The sequence below is a fragment of the Chiloscyllium punctatum genome, chromosome 3 (genome assembly GCF_047496795.1).
Source record: "Chiloscyllium punctatum isolate Juve2018m chromosome 3, sChiPun1.3, whole genome shotgun sequence".
NCBI classification, from domain to species: domain Eukaryota; kingdom Metazoa; phylum Chordata; class Chondrichthyes; order Orectolobiformes; family Hemiscylliidae; genus Chiloscyllium; species Chiloscyllium punctatum.
The window spans coordinates 125,261,462-125,276,095 of NC_092741.1; the positions used below are offsets into that span (position 1 = coordinate 125,261,462).

The 14,634-nt window shown below is 40.0% G+C and overlaps 1 protein-coding gene across 1 annotated transcript in view; it reads right to left on the reverse strand.

Annotated features, from left to right (window-relative positions):
- eloal (elongin A, like) overlaps nt 1-14,634 on the reverse strand; it is a 118,487-nt gene that overhangs the window by 33,549 nt on the left and 70,304 nt on the right. The window contains exons 5-6 of the mRNA XM_072560284.1: nt 8,606-8,711; nt 3,057-3,212 (exon numbers count right to left, since the gene is read on the reverse strand). Coding sequence (XP_072416385.1) covers nt 3,057-3,212; nt 8,606-8,711 — 262 coding nt within the window. The remainder of the gene's footprint in view (nt 1-3,056; nt 3,213-8,605; nt 8,712-14,634) is intronic.

Here is a 14,634-nt window from a genome sequence, read left to right on the forward strand (position 1 = left end):
AAGGATGGATAAGAATGACAGCTTAATGTTCCAGAGTATAGGTACTACAGGAAGGATAGAAAGGTTAAGGGGGGGGGGGGGGGGGGTGGAAGAGAGAAGAAGAGGAGCAAGAGAAGGGAGGAGTGACATTTTTGACTAAGGTTAACATGACAACTGTACTTAGGGAGGATATTCGTAGAAGTACATCCAGGGAAATTATTTGGGTGGAACTGAGAAACAAGAAAGGAACGATCACCTTATTGGAATTGTACAATAGACTCCCCAGTAGGCAGTGTGAAATTGAGAAGCAAATCTATAAGAGATCGCACTTATATGTAAGAATAATAGGGCGGTAATGGGGATTTTAATATTCCAAACATAGATTGGGACTGCCAGAGTGTTAAGGGCTTGGATGGAGAGGAATTTGTTAAGTGCATACAAGAAAACTTTCTGTATGCGGATGTACCTACTATGTAAATTGCAAAACTTGACCTACTCTTGGGAAATAAAACAGGGCAGGTGACTGAGGTGTCAGTGGGGGAACACTTTGGCATTAGTGATTATAATTTTACTAACTTCAAAATGGTGATGGAAAAGAATGGACCGGATCTAAAAATGAAAGCTCTAAATTGGAGTAGGGCCAATTTTGACGGTATTCTAAAAGAACTTTCAAAAGTTAATTGGGGGTAAATATTCTTAGGTAAAGGAATGGCTGGAAGTGGGAAGCCTTCAAAAATGAGATTGAGAGTTCAGAGACAATATGTTCCTGTTAGTGTAAATGGCAAGGCTGATAGATGTAGAGAATTCTGGATCACAAGAGAAGTTGAGGTTTTGGTTAAGAAAAAGGAGGAAGCATATGTCAGGAATAGACAGCAGAGATCGAGTGAATTCCTAGAAGAGTATAAAGACGTTAGAAGTATACTTAACAAAAGTGAGATAGCTTTGACAAATAGGGTGAAGGAGAATTCGAAGGGATTCTACAAACATATTAAGGACAAAAGGGTAAAAATCAGCAAAACTGCCTATATGTGGAACCACAGGAGATAGGGAGATACTAAATGAGTATGATGCATTAGAGTTCAGTGCAGAGAAGGATATGGAAGACAGAAAACATGGGAAAATAGTGACATCTTCAAAAATGTGCAAATTACAGAGCTGGTGGTGCTGAGCTTCTTAAAATGTGTAAGGGTGGATACGTTTCCAGGACTTGATCAGGTCGACACTTGAACTCTGTGGAAAGCTAGGAAAGTGATTGCTCACCCACTTGGTGAAATATTTGTTAAAAATCTCATGACACTAGGTTATTGTCCAACAGGTTTATTTGAAAACGCAAGATTTCGGAGGTTCACTCTTCAACACCTGAAGGAGAGAGGCTCCAAAAGCTTGCGTTTTCAAATAAACCTGTTGGACTACAGCCAGACGTCTTGTGATTTTTGACCTTGTCTAACCCAGTCCAAGACCAACACCTCCAAATCATGGGATATTCGTGTCATCAATAGGCACAGATGAGATGCGGGAAGACTGTAGGTTGGCTAATGTGTGCCATGATTTTAAAAAGGGAGTAAGGAAAGCCAGGGAACTATAGACCAATGAGCCCAACACCAATGATCAGAAGTTGATTGAAAGGATCCTGAGGGACAGGACGTGCATGTATTTGGAAAGGCAAGGACTGACTACGCATAGTCAACATAGCTTTGTGCTTGGGAAATTGTCTCTCTCTCTCTAACTTGATTGATTCTTTTTGAATTAACAAAGAGGATTAATGATGGCAGAGCAGTGGGTGTGATCTATAAAGACCTCAGTAAGGAGTGTGACAAGTTTCCTCATGGTAGACTGATTAGCAAGATTAGATCACACGGACTTCAGGGAGAGCTAGCTAGTAGGATGCAGAATTGACTCAAAAGTAGGAGGTAGAGGGTGGTGGTGGAGGATTGCTTTTTCAGACTGAAGGCCTGTGACCAGTGGTGTGCCACAAGGATCATTGCTGGGTCTACTGCTTTTCGTCTTTTATATAAATGATTTGGATGTGAAAATAGGAGATATAGTTAGTAAGTTTGCAGATAACATGGATGTGTCATGGACAGTGAAGAAGCTTACCTCAAATTACAATGGAACCTTGATCAGAAGGGTCAATGGGCTGAGTGGCAGATGGAGTTTAATTTAGATAAATGAGAGGTTCTGCATTTTGAAAAGGCAAATCAGGGCAGGACTTATACACTTAATGTTCAGGTCCTAGAGAGTGTTGCTGAACAAAGAAGCCTTCAAGTGCAAGTTCATAGTTCCTTGAAAAGAGTGTTTCAGGTAGACAGGATAGTGAAGGTGACCTTTGGTATGTTTGCCTTTATTGGTCAGTGCATTCGTATAAGATTTGGGAGGTCATATTGCTGTATAGGACACTGGTTATACCACTTTTGGAATACTGAGTACAATTCTAGTCTCCCTCCTATAGAAAGGATGTTGTGAAACTTGAAAGGGTTCAGAAAAGATTTGCAAGAATGTTGCCAGGATTGGAAGGTTTGAGTTATAAAGGAGAGGCTGAATACGCGGAGGTTATTTTTGCTAGAGTATCAGAGGCTGAGGAATGACATTATAGAAGTTCATACAATCTTGAGGGGCATGGATAGGGTGAATTGTCAAGGTATTTTCCCCAGGGTAGGGGGTGGGTCCAAAACTACCGGGCATCTGTTTACAGCAAGAGGAGAAAGATTTAAAAGGGACCTAAGGGGCAACTTTTTCATGCAGAGGGTGCTGAGTGTATGGAATGAGCAGCCAGAGGAAGTGGAGGAGGCTGGTACAATTGCAATATTTAAAAGGCATCTGAATGGGTAAATGAATAGGAAGGGTTTAGAGGGATATGGGTCAAATGCTGCCAAATCGATCTAGATCAGTTGAAGATATCTGGCTGGTGCAGACAAGTTGGACTGAAGGGTCCGTTTTAGTGTTGTACAACTCTACGATTACGTTAAAAAGACACCAGTCTGATTATGTCATATTAATGTCATATTGTGTGTCTTTTCTATTTCTCCTTTAGTTTTTTTTAAAAATTGAAGACACGTCATCCCTTCCCAATTCCTTACAGTCAATGTTGTTCTGTAGGACTCGAATGCACTGTTCATACAGAGACATCATCTTCATAATATTTGTTGTTTTGGAGCCAGAGTACACTTGCATTTTACAGTTTAATCTTCGACCAGTAAACTCCATGGTGCTCTCAGAAACACTGGACATCGTTGCTGGTGTAAAAAGGAGAAAAAAAGTCTATGTCAGTTTCAGATCACAGAATTACTGAATGGTTACAACATATGTACTGACTCTAAAAGCGCCTAGGGCTTTCTCCTGCAACTCTGCACGTTTCCTTTTCAGATAATAGTCTCTTCAATGCCTTGGTTAAACCTGCATCTACCACACCCACATGAAGTGCATTCCAGATCCTATCCACTCATTGCACAGGCAAGTTTTTCTCATGTCTCCACTGCTTTTTTTGCCAATTAGTTTCTCATGATCGACTCTATCCCCGGCCCCACAATTTCGAATCCTTCAATTAAACCTTCTCTTCAAAACAAAGACAGTTCCAATTGCCTCTATCTATTTGGAAGTTCCTTATCCTTAGAACCATTCTCGTGAATCTGTTTCTGCATATTTTTGCTTAACTAAATTTTAGGAATTAGTAACAAGAATAACCATTAATGCAACATTGATGTCCCATTCCACCATTCATAATAGATAAAACTGCCTGTGTTATCCATTGTGGACAAGTACAAATGTGAGGTGCTAGATTTTGGGAAAGCAAATCTTAACAGGACTTACACACTTAATGGTAAGGTCCTAGGGAGTGTTGCTGAACAAAGAGACCTTGGAGCGCAGGTTCATAGCTCCTTGAAAGTGGAGTCGCAGGTAGGTAGGACAGTGAAGGCGGCGTTTGGTATGCTTTCTTTTATTGGTCAGTGTATTGAGTACAGGAGTTAGGAGGTCATATTACGGCTGTACAGGACATGGGTTAGGCCACTGTTTGAATATTGCGTGCAATTCTGGTCTCCTTCCTATCAGAAAGATGATGTGAAACTTGAAAGGATTCAGAAAAGATTCACAAGGATGTTGCCAGGGTTGGAGGATCTGAGCTACAGGGAGAGGCTGAACAGGCTGGGGCTGTTTTCCCTGGAGCGTCAGAGCTTGAGGGGTGACCTTATAGAGGTTAACAAAATCATGAGGGGCATCGATAGGATAAATAAACAAAGCCTTTTCCCTGGGGCCAGGGAGTCCAGAACTAGAGGGCATAGGTTTAGGGTGAGAGGGGAAAGATATAAAAGAGACCTAAGCAGCAACCTTTTCACAGAGGGTGGTACGTGTATGGAATGAGCTGCCAGAGGACATGGTGGAGGCTGCTCCAATTACAATATTTAAAAAGGCATTTGGATGGGTATTTGAATAGGATGGGTTTGGAGGGAAATGGGCTGGGTGCTGGCAGGTGGAACTAGATTGGGTTGGGATATCTGGTTGGCATGGACGGGTTGGATCGAAGGATCTGCTTCCATGCTGTACATCTCTATGACTCTCAGTCTTGCATCCTTCTGTGTTTAATTTTACCCATATTGTTTTTACTACCTGAATTCCTTTGTAATCTTGCATACTGAATTCTTTTGATGTTGCAACTGTTCTTTTTTTAAACAATCAACGCAATTGCTCCTTCTCTTTCCTCAATTTCCTTGTCCCTCCTAAAGATCCTGCAACCTGGCATATTTTTATAGTGTCATTAAATTAAGTTCTTTAAACTGAATTTGTACAGCTAACATTATTGTTTTATTACTTTGCTGCATGCATTCATGTATAGACAATTTCCACTCCATGTGCCCTATTCACAGAATCTTAATGCAGCAGCGGATGTTTGGCCTGTCAAACCTCTGCTGACCCTTTTAAAGAGTTATTCCAATTTAGTTCCTAACCCCAGCATTTCCTCCTGAAATTATTTTTCAGGTACATTCCTAATATTCTTTTGCAAACTCCTATGAAATTTAATTTCAAACCTTAAAATGTGAGGATACATTTCTCTGCATTTCCTCATGTTGGTGTTTGCTTTGGAACCAGGAATTATATACCGGGTAGACAAATGGTATATCTGAACAGGAACATTTTATTGGCTGTACAGGTATGAGCATTGTCAGTCTGAGGCTGGACCCAATCTCTGCCCCTCCAGTTCATGTGACTAGCTCTTAAAGACCAGCAACCCCAAATACATTCTGAATAGTCCCTGGTTTAAAATAATTGGTGAAAGCACAAGAACATCTGGTTCCTGAACCACTCTCCAGCAAATAGTTTTTCTCAACTTGGTCTACTAAAATACCTCAGTATTCTGAAGATCTACTAGATTTGGCCTTAACCTTCCTTCTTCCAATGAGAATAATCACAGCTCACAATCTCAGCATAATTTAAGTTTCTAATCTTTACCACCATCCTGATAAACGTCTTCTAAAACTATTCATTTTCCTACTTTAAATGTTCCATTGCTTTTATATTTGTTGCCTTCGCTCTTTGGGAGTCTGTTGTAGACTGCATGAAAAACGACTTTTTTTTTGTCCAAAATTGAGCTTTCCAGTATATCACCCCTGTGTAGAACTGCAAATTAATCTTAAATCAATACCACCACTAACACCTTCTTTTCTTTTTCCTTTCCCCATTCCTTATGAATGCATTGAAACCAAGGAATGTTCTGCTCAGGGGAGTAGGATCTCTCTGCTCATGTTCAAGCCAGATCTCCATTGTAGCCATTAAATCATAACTCCTATGTTACTTGCACACACAGCCTAACATACCTGAATTAACATTCCTTCATGTAACCAGCACCCCAGCACGCTTTGGTTTATTTCTCCATTTGCTAACTAAAAACTGTTCATCACTAAATTTTCTACCATTTTGTATCACTTGGTGTCCATCCCCAACCAAACTATTTAAACCCTGTCGTATAGCACTACTGAAAGCTGTACTATGCATACTTTGCTGATAGTCCTGATGTATGTTTTTAAAGCATGCCTCTATTACTTTCAACAATTATATCCCACAACTACTTCTGTACTGAGTTTAAAAGGTCTTAACTTTTTTTTAGGACTCTGACCATTTTTCTCAATCCCTCTTTTCTCTAACTTATCATTTAAATTCAGAACCTTCAGATTCCCTTTGTATTGGTTCAAATTCTCTCTGCTTGGACAGCTGCTCCAGTTTGGTTCATGTAGCAATACAGCTCCTTCCCACATTAAATTTTAAACTGTCCAGCAATACAAAACACCTCCTTTTCATGTTTTTGAACCATAAATGTGAGTGCTTCAGCTGTTTATCTCTGTGCCAGTGTGCACATAAACTAATTTCCAGTCAAACTGCCATTTTAAAAGTCCACAGTCGGTTCTCAGCTCACTGTTACCAGCTGTGCTTCAGCAGGTCATTCACCCTAGAAGAACATTTGAATCACAAATTACTTACAGCCGATCAGTCAGCTTCCAGTTACACAGTACCTCATTAGAACTGCCTAGTGACCTATTTACAGTTGACCTACATAATTGAAACACTGCAGCTTTTGAGAAGTTTCTTACTTTTCATTTCGATATTACACAGACTGACCTAAGGTTAATGGTTACTTACACCCGGAGGTGACCAGACAGTTGACATGATGCTCTACACTTCTATCCAAACAACCATTATCTGTCTACTTCAATTGCTTGTTCTGAACAAATTCCTAACGAGAATAGCCACCATCTTCAAAACTTCTGAACCTGACAGATATATCCAATAGCACTGTAGAAGGTTAGTATGGAGGGTCAGCAAGTAATTAGGAAAGCTCATACAGTGTTGGTTTTTATTACAAGAGGAATTGAGCACAAAAGTAGGGATGTTATGGATCAGTTATACAGAGCATTAGTGAGATCACATCTGAAGTACTGTGTATAGTATTGGTCTCCTTATCTAAGAAAAGGATGTAATGTCTTGGAAGGAGTACAAGGAAGGTTAACTAGACTTAATACTTGCAATGGGCACAACTACTAAACTGACGGCATGGTGGCTCAGTGGTTAGCACTGCTGCCTCATAACACCAGGGTCCCAGGTTCAATTCCAGCCTCGGTCTGTGTGGAGTTTGCACATTTTCCCCGAGTCTGCGTGGGCCTCCTCAGGGTGCTCTGGTTTCCTCCCACAGTTCAAAGATGTGCAGGTCAGGTGAATTAGCCATGCTAAATTGCCCATAGCGTTAGGTGCATTAGTCAGAGGGAAATGGGTCTGGATGGGTTACTCTTTGGAGGGTTGGTGTGGACTAGTTGGGCTGAAGGGCCCATTTCCAAACTGTAGGGAATCTAATCTATTTGCGGAAATGTTAGACAGGCTAGACTTGTATTTGCGGGAGAAAAATAAAGCGCTAACTTCATTGAAACAAAAAGATCATGTTGGGGTCTTGACAGTATGCATATAGAAAACCTAGTTGCTCTAGTGGAAGATTCCAGAACGAGGTATCACCCACTTAAGACAGAGATATGGAGAAGTTTTTCTCAAGTGTCTTGTGTCTGGAACACTTTTTCTTCAATATTTTTAAGGCGGCTGTGGATAGACTCTTGATAACCAACAGGATGAAAGGTTAATGTGGGTAGGCAGGATCATGGAGTATTCTAATCAGCCATGATCTCTTTAAAGAGTAGAACAAACTCATGTGAATGTAGTCTACTCTTGCGCCCATTTCACCTCTACATTAAATAAACATCAAAAGGAAATTTCCTTTTGATGTTTATTTAATGTATATCATGAGCATTCAAATTATGAGTATTCAAATTATGAGTATTCACTAATATGGAGGTCAGATGCCTCACTGTACCGGAGAAGTGAAATATATATTAGCTCAGCATCACAGAGATCCTGTCACATTCAAGAATACCAAGCTATGTGTGTTGGTTGAAGACATTCATGTTATCAAGCTTTAAAGTCGAGATTAATAAGTGACCACATGAGTTAGGGGTAGGAGTAAGCCATTTGTCCCCTCAAGGCTGCTCTGCCATTTTGTAAGATCTGATCAGATTATGGCCTTGGTTTTATTGTCCACCCCCCCATCCCTCATTCCTTCGAACTCTCTGTTCACAAAGAATCTACCCAACTAACTCTTGAAAATATTAATGAGTCTGCCACGACTATCTTTGAAATAGAATTCTACAGATGTAATGACCCTTGGAGGAAAATGTTTCCCTTTTAAAAACATGAGGTCTCTTAAAAATATGGAGGCGGCACAGTGGCTCAGTGGTTAGCACTGCTGCCTCACAGCATCTGGTTTCCTCCCACAGTCCAAAGATGTGCAGGTTAGGTGAATTGGCCATGCTAAATTGCCCATAGGATTAGGGGAATGGGTCTGGGTGGGTTACTCTTCGGAGGGTCGATGTGGACTTGTTGGGCTGAAGGGCCGGTTCCCACACTGTAGGGAATCTAATCTAATCTTAAATTCTGTCTTAGTTCTGAGCTCAAATTCTAATGCATGCAGGCCCAACCTATCCAACTTTATCTTCCAATTATTTTGTCAAGACAAGTGAGAGATGCTGGAAAGATTACCAGAAAATAAGAGCAACAGAAAAAGGAAAAGTATCTATTAAAATATTCATGATTCACTTACATTTCTTGATAGGAGATGTAGGTGGGCTATCAGAAGGCATATCAGCGACATCTGGTAGGAATTTAGGCAACGGGATATCTAACAGAGTATTTATATCAATCTTTCCCTGCAGAACAGGAAAAAAGCCAAGTAATTTAAAATCGAACTGCGTTTTTCTTTTATTAGCAAAACAATGCATAAAAAACTAAAAGACAGAGTGCACAGAACATTTTCTACTGCTTCCAAGCCCATCATTATCTAAAACCCAGCATGCAGCAAATCAGTGCAGAGAAAACGACAGGCGCATATAGTCAATTCCACAATACTGTTGTAGCAAAGTGAGGGGGAAATATAAATCAAGATGACAATAGCTCGTGATCTTACGGAATGTTAGTGAACATTGTGTTTCTAGCAATTAAATTACATGATTCTGAAGTCCAAACGAAATTCAAGAAACTCTAACATCCTGGTCAATCAGTCCATTTTGTTTGCTGCTAGTTCTTCAACCACTGTTGCAAACTTTAATTCCACTTCCCTGCCCTTTGTTTTTTGGAAATTGCTCAACTAGTTTCCATTTAAAATATACTATCATCTATGATTCAATTGTCTCTGATGGTAAAAAATTCCACCTGCTAATTAATTCCTGTACAGAAAACCACAGTACTTCCTCTCATTGTGTTTTCCCTCAAACAAGGACCTCTCGCATTTCCTCACATTCAATTATACTCCTACTCCGGATGTGCAATCCTTCCACATTCCTTGTCACTGTTTACTATGACAGATAATTGACTTAATCTTTTAGGTTTCACTATCATTCTTTAGAACCTATATTCAGACTAGTTCTGGGACAGGGGCTCTGGTACAGTTCCAGCCTTGGGATTCCAATCTGCGTGGAGTTTGAACATTCTCCCCTTGTTTGCGTGGGTTTCCACCAAGTGCTCCCGTTTCCTCCCATAGTCTGAAGATGTGCAAGTCAGGTGGATTAGCCATGCTAAATCAGGTTTATGAAGATTCTGGATGGGTTACTGTTTGAAGGGTTGGTGCAGACCAATGGACTGAATAGCCTCTTTCTGTAGTGATTCTATGATTTGCTTAAATCAAAACAAAATCAAATGTTGTCACAGATCCCTCAAATTCGACGGACCATACATTGTAATTCCAAACACTCATCCCTACTATTTGCCTCCTAAAGGTTTCTCTACTCTCATACTTACATTCACCCATACTACCATGTTATAATTTTCAGCACTTGCCGCTATGTGATACCTTATTAAATGATTTGAGTTATATATGTAACTTGTGCCTTTTCCAGCGTTCAATGATTTCTCCTTCAAAAAGGAAATAGAATTATAGCCAGCCATAGAGATGTACAGCACGGAAACTGACACTTCAGTACAAGTTGCCTATTCTGACCAGATATCCTAAATTAATCCAGTCCTATTGGTCAACACTTGGCCAATATCCCTCTAAACCCTTCCACTTACCTATCTATTCTGATGCTTTTTAAGTGTTGTAATTGTACCAGCCTCCACTACTTCCTCTGGCAAGTCATTCCATACAGGCATCACCCTCTGCATGAAGAAGTTTCCCTTTAGGAACCGTTTAAATCTTTCGCGTCCAGTTTGGACTCCCCCACCGGGGAAGGGCTTTGTCTAGTCACCTTATCTATGCCTCTCATTATTTTATAAACCTCGAAAAAGGTCACCCCCTCAGCCTGTGACACTCCAGGGAAAACATCCCTCGCCCATTCTGCCTCTCCATATAGGGAACTAAGAACCAGCAATCCAAGGTCTCTTTGTTCAGCAACACACTCCAGGACCTTATACACTTAATGCTAAGTCCTACCCTGATTTACCTTTCCAAATTGCAGCACCTCACATTTATCCAAATTAAACTCCACCTGCCACTCCTCAGCCCACTAGCCCATCTGATCAAGATCCCATTGTAATCTGAGGTAACCTTCTTTGCTGTCCACTAGACGACCAATTGTGCTGCCATCTGCAAACTTACTGACCATACCGCCTATGTTCACATCCAAGTAAATTATATAAATGACAACAGTGGACCCAGCACCGATCCTTGTGGCACACCATTTGTCACACACCTCCAATCCAAAACTGAACTCTCCACCACTACCCTCTGTCTCCTAACGTCAAGCTAATTGGGTGTCTAAATGGCTAGCTCTACCTTGCTAACCATCCTACCATGTGGAACTTTCTCAAACCCCTTGCTGAATTCCACATGGACAATGTTTACTGCACTGCCTTCATCACATCTTAAAAGAACTCAATCAATTTATTGAGACAAGATTTTCCACACACACACACACACACAACCATTTTAATTATATGTCGTTCTGTTGTAACATGCGTTTCATCAACGCAAATTGACTATAACATGATTGACAAATTGTGGATACTGTTTGGATAACATGAACTTTCTACTGAACAGGTGTAGCATTCTTCCACAGCATGATTTTCGATAGCGAAAGGTTGCAGAGGAACACAAATGTCACGTTACAGCAGAACAACCTGTATCCCTAATTAGTCTTTGCCTTTCCAAATGCATGTGTCTCAGAATCCCCTCCAACAACCGACCCACCACTGACGTCAGGATCACTGGGCTACAGTTCCCTGGTTTTTCCTTACCGCCTTTCTTAAATATTGGCACCATGTTAACCAATCTCTAGTCGTCTGACACCTCACCCATGGTTCTCAGTGGTACAAATATCTCAGCAAGGGGCCCAGCAATCACTGGATTAGTGGTGCTGGAAGAGCACAGCAGTTCAGGCAGCATCCAACGAGCAGCGAAATCGACGTTTCGGGCAAAAGCCGTTCATCTTGCCCAGCAATCACTTCCCACCTTCCCAAGTAGTTCTGGGGTATGCCGATCAGGTCCTGGGGATTTATCCACTTTTAAGACATCTAGCACCATCACCTCTGTAATAATTTTAAGATATCATTATTTACTTCTCCAAATTCTCCAACTTCCATATCCTTCTCCACAGTAAACACTGACATGAAATACCCATCTCCTATGGGTTCCACAGATAGGTGGCTTTGTTGAACTTTAAGGGACCCTATTCTCTCCCTAGTTGCTATTTGGTATCTGTAGAAATTGATTGGCAAATAGGGTTCAGGAGAGTCCAAAGATATCTCAAGTCCCCGTTCTGCCTTCCTGATTTCCATCTGGAGTATACTCTCTCATACTCCTCAGGGGATTCACTCATTCCCTTCTGTCTATATCTGACATATGCCTCCCTTTTCTTCAGAGCCTCAAATCTCTCTAGTTATCTAATATTCCCTTCATCTACCAGCCTTGCCCTTAGCACCACCACATACTGTCTCTGGACTTTTATTCACTCATATTCCATACTTTCCATCCATCCCTTTTCCTGCAATAGCTGCCCCCAATCAACTTTTGAATGTTCTTGCTTAAATGTTTAATGACTTGGATACAGGGATAGAAGGTTCTATAGCCAAATCTGCAGTCGATATAAAAATACACGGGATTGTAAATTGCAGTGAGGAAATAAGAACCTTACAAATGGAAATAAGTTAGACAGCGCGCCAAATTGTGGCAGATAGAGTTTAATGTGGACAAGTGCAAGATCATTAAACTAATGGGACAAAAATGGATGAAAAGGAGTTGTGATTTGACGATTTTAATGTGTGAAGTGTTAATGGATTACAATAATAAAACTTTGACCATATCCTTGCATACAGCTGAAACTTGAGTGAGAAATTGAACAATTCAAATCACGAACCATAATCTGGGAAACATGACATCATCTTAACAATGACAATGCACGGTTTTTAAATAATGCATTCTTTCAATTCAGCATTCTGTATTTTAATTTACAGGACATATCTATCGGTTAAATGTTTATGTACAATACTGAACATTCAACGACTTGTAGTCTTTTTCTTTTGATGAGGTTCTTTGGTGTTTTGTTTGTTACCTTAAACAGTTTTATTGAACAGACCAGCCATTTAAGCATTGTAAAAAGTGATTTCAAAAATGAGTCGTCCCAGGAGTTTGAATCATGGCGTGAGCTATATCTGAGGCTTTATGATGAAAGAGAGCAGAAACTAAAAATATTGACACAAAGCATTAGCTCTGCACATGCTAACAAGCCCAAAGGTTAGTGTGAACTTAACATACTTTTAAGATGGGACCATGAAACAGTTATACTGCTGATTTATTATAATGTTACAAAATTATCAAATTGCATCAACAGATTTGTATTTGCAGGTACATTCTTTTTTGTTCAAAAAGCTTACAATCTGTTGGCAGTCAATCCATGTGGCATTTTAACTTTGGAAATAGAATCAGCCTGACTCAAAGTTGGGATACAGACAGACAGTCTCTAACCTGACATCTTTAATACATTGCCTGAGCCGAGATGTCACTTTTTTTGATATTCCGATAAAACCTTAAGTTGTCTCAAGACTGTGACTTGAAAGTAGTTCTGGGATGTAACTATTTAATCACTTAGAATGGGGATGTAGGTTTCGATTGATTTAAGTTTGTACAGCAATCTAGGTTTGTTCAATACATGGCATCAGTGGATGACAGAATTTATAGTAATAGACAAAAGTGTGTCCTATGATCCTGCACTACTAGTTACCTGATGAAGGAGCAGCACTCCAAAAGCTTATACTTTCAAATAAACCTGAAACTGGAACCTGATGTTGTGGGATTTTTTTTTAAACTAATAAGATCTCAGGATTCAACACTCAGGGAAAATGCATTACTGGTAGATAAAAAGGAAAACTTGCAGTCATGTCCAGCCCAAAGCATTTTACAGTGAACAAAGTACAAAATAAAGCCATATTGAAAACATTGAGTTTGAACATTATGCTCAAACCTGAGAATAATCAAATTTGTACAAGTCAAAGATTAGTTCCCATTTAATATATTGCATGCAGCTTGGGTGCCATGTTTTTACATGAATACAAAAGCCACTTAGAATGCACAACATAAATTCAGCAGGATAATACCCAGCGATAGATTATAATTGACTACAAGCAAGACTCAACTTTTTCTATCAGGAGTAGGCAAGACTTAGAAGAGATTTAAAAGATTTTAAAACTTATAAATCTTTCAACTAATTAGGAAGATTATTTTGGTTGTAGAGTTGAGGGGTGGCAGGTGGCTCAGTGGGTAGCTCTGCTGCCTCAGTGCCAGGGACCTGGCTTTGATGCCAGCCTTGGGCGACTGTGTGGACTTTGCAAGTTCTCCTTGTGTCCATGTGGGTTTCCAGAGTGCTCTCATTTCCTCCCACATTGCAAAGATGTGCAGGTTAGGTGAATTGGCCATGCTAAACGTATGAAAAACTCATTGGCCTTTATCTGCATCATAGAGTTTTGTTACAACTGGGGGCAATTAATTGTAAATTGCTAGTGTGCTTGGAATCATTTGCTTGGAATCATAGCAGCTACAAAAACAAAAACTAATTGTAGCTGAAACTATTGCATAACCTAATTTGACCTGAAGTGGTGGCAATGAGCCATCTTGTTGAACTGTTGCAGTCTTTTCAGGGCCTACCAATTTGAATAAATTTTCATCATTGAGTCTCATGCTGATCAACACTAAGATCTGCAGATATCCTTAGCTTAGAAAGGAACTTAGTGAAGCAACTGGGTTTTTGATAACAATCCACTAACTTCACTGTCACTTTTTCAATTATTAAATTGGATGGGCTTCTCATTTTCAGGTTTCAGCAAACAAGAATCAAACTCTCAAACTGCATGATGGCAGCTGAAAACAGCATTAGATGAACTGTATTTCATGTGGAACAAATACTTTCAAAACACAGCTGACACAACAGGTAGAGGTTACTATAGTTCACCTGGGATCTAACTTCAAAGACAATGATGTTTATCACTGACTAGGTCTGAACTGATGTTCAATACATCTTTGTTTGCATATGCTTTGTCGTGCTTGAATATTGAGAAATACACAATATGAATATTGTTTGGAAGTCCAGACCTTCCACAAAGATAAATGCCTCATAAATCAGGTCCCTAGTCTTCTTTGCACTGAGA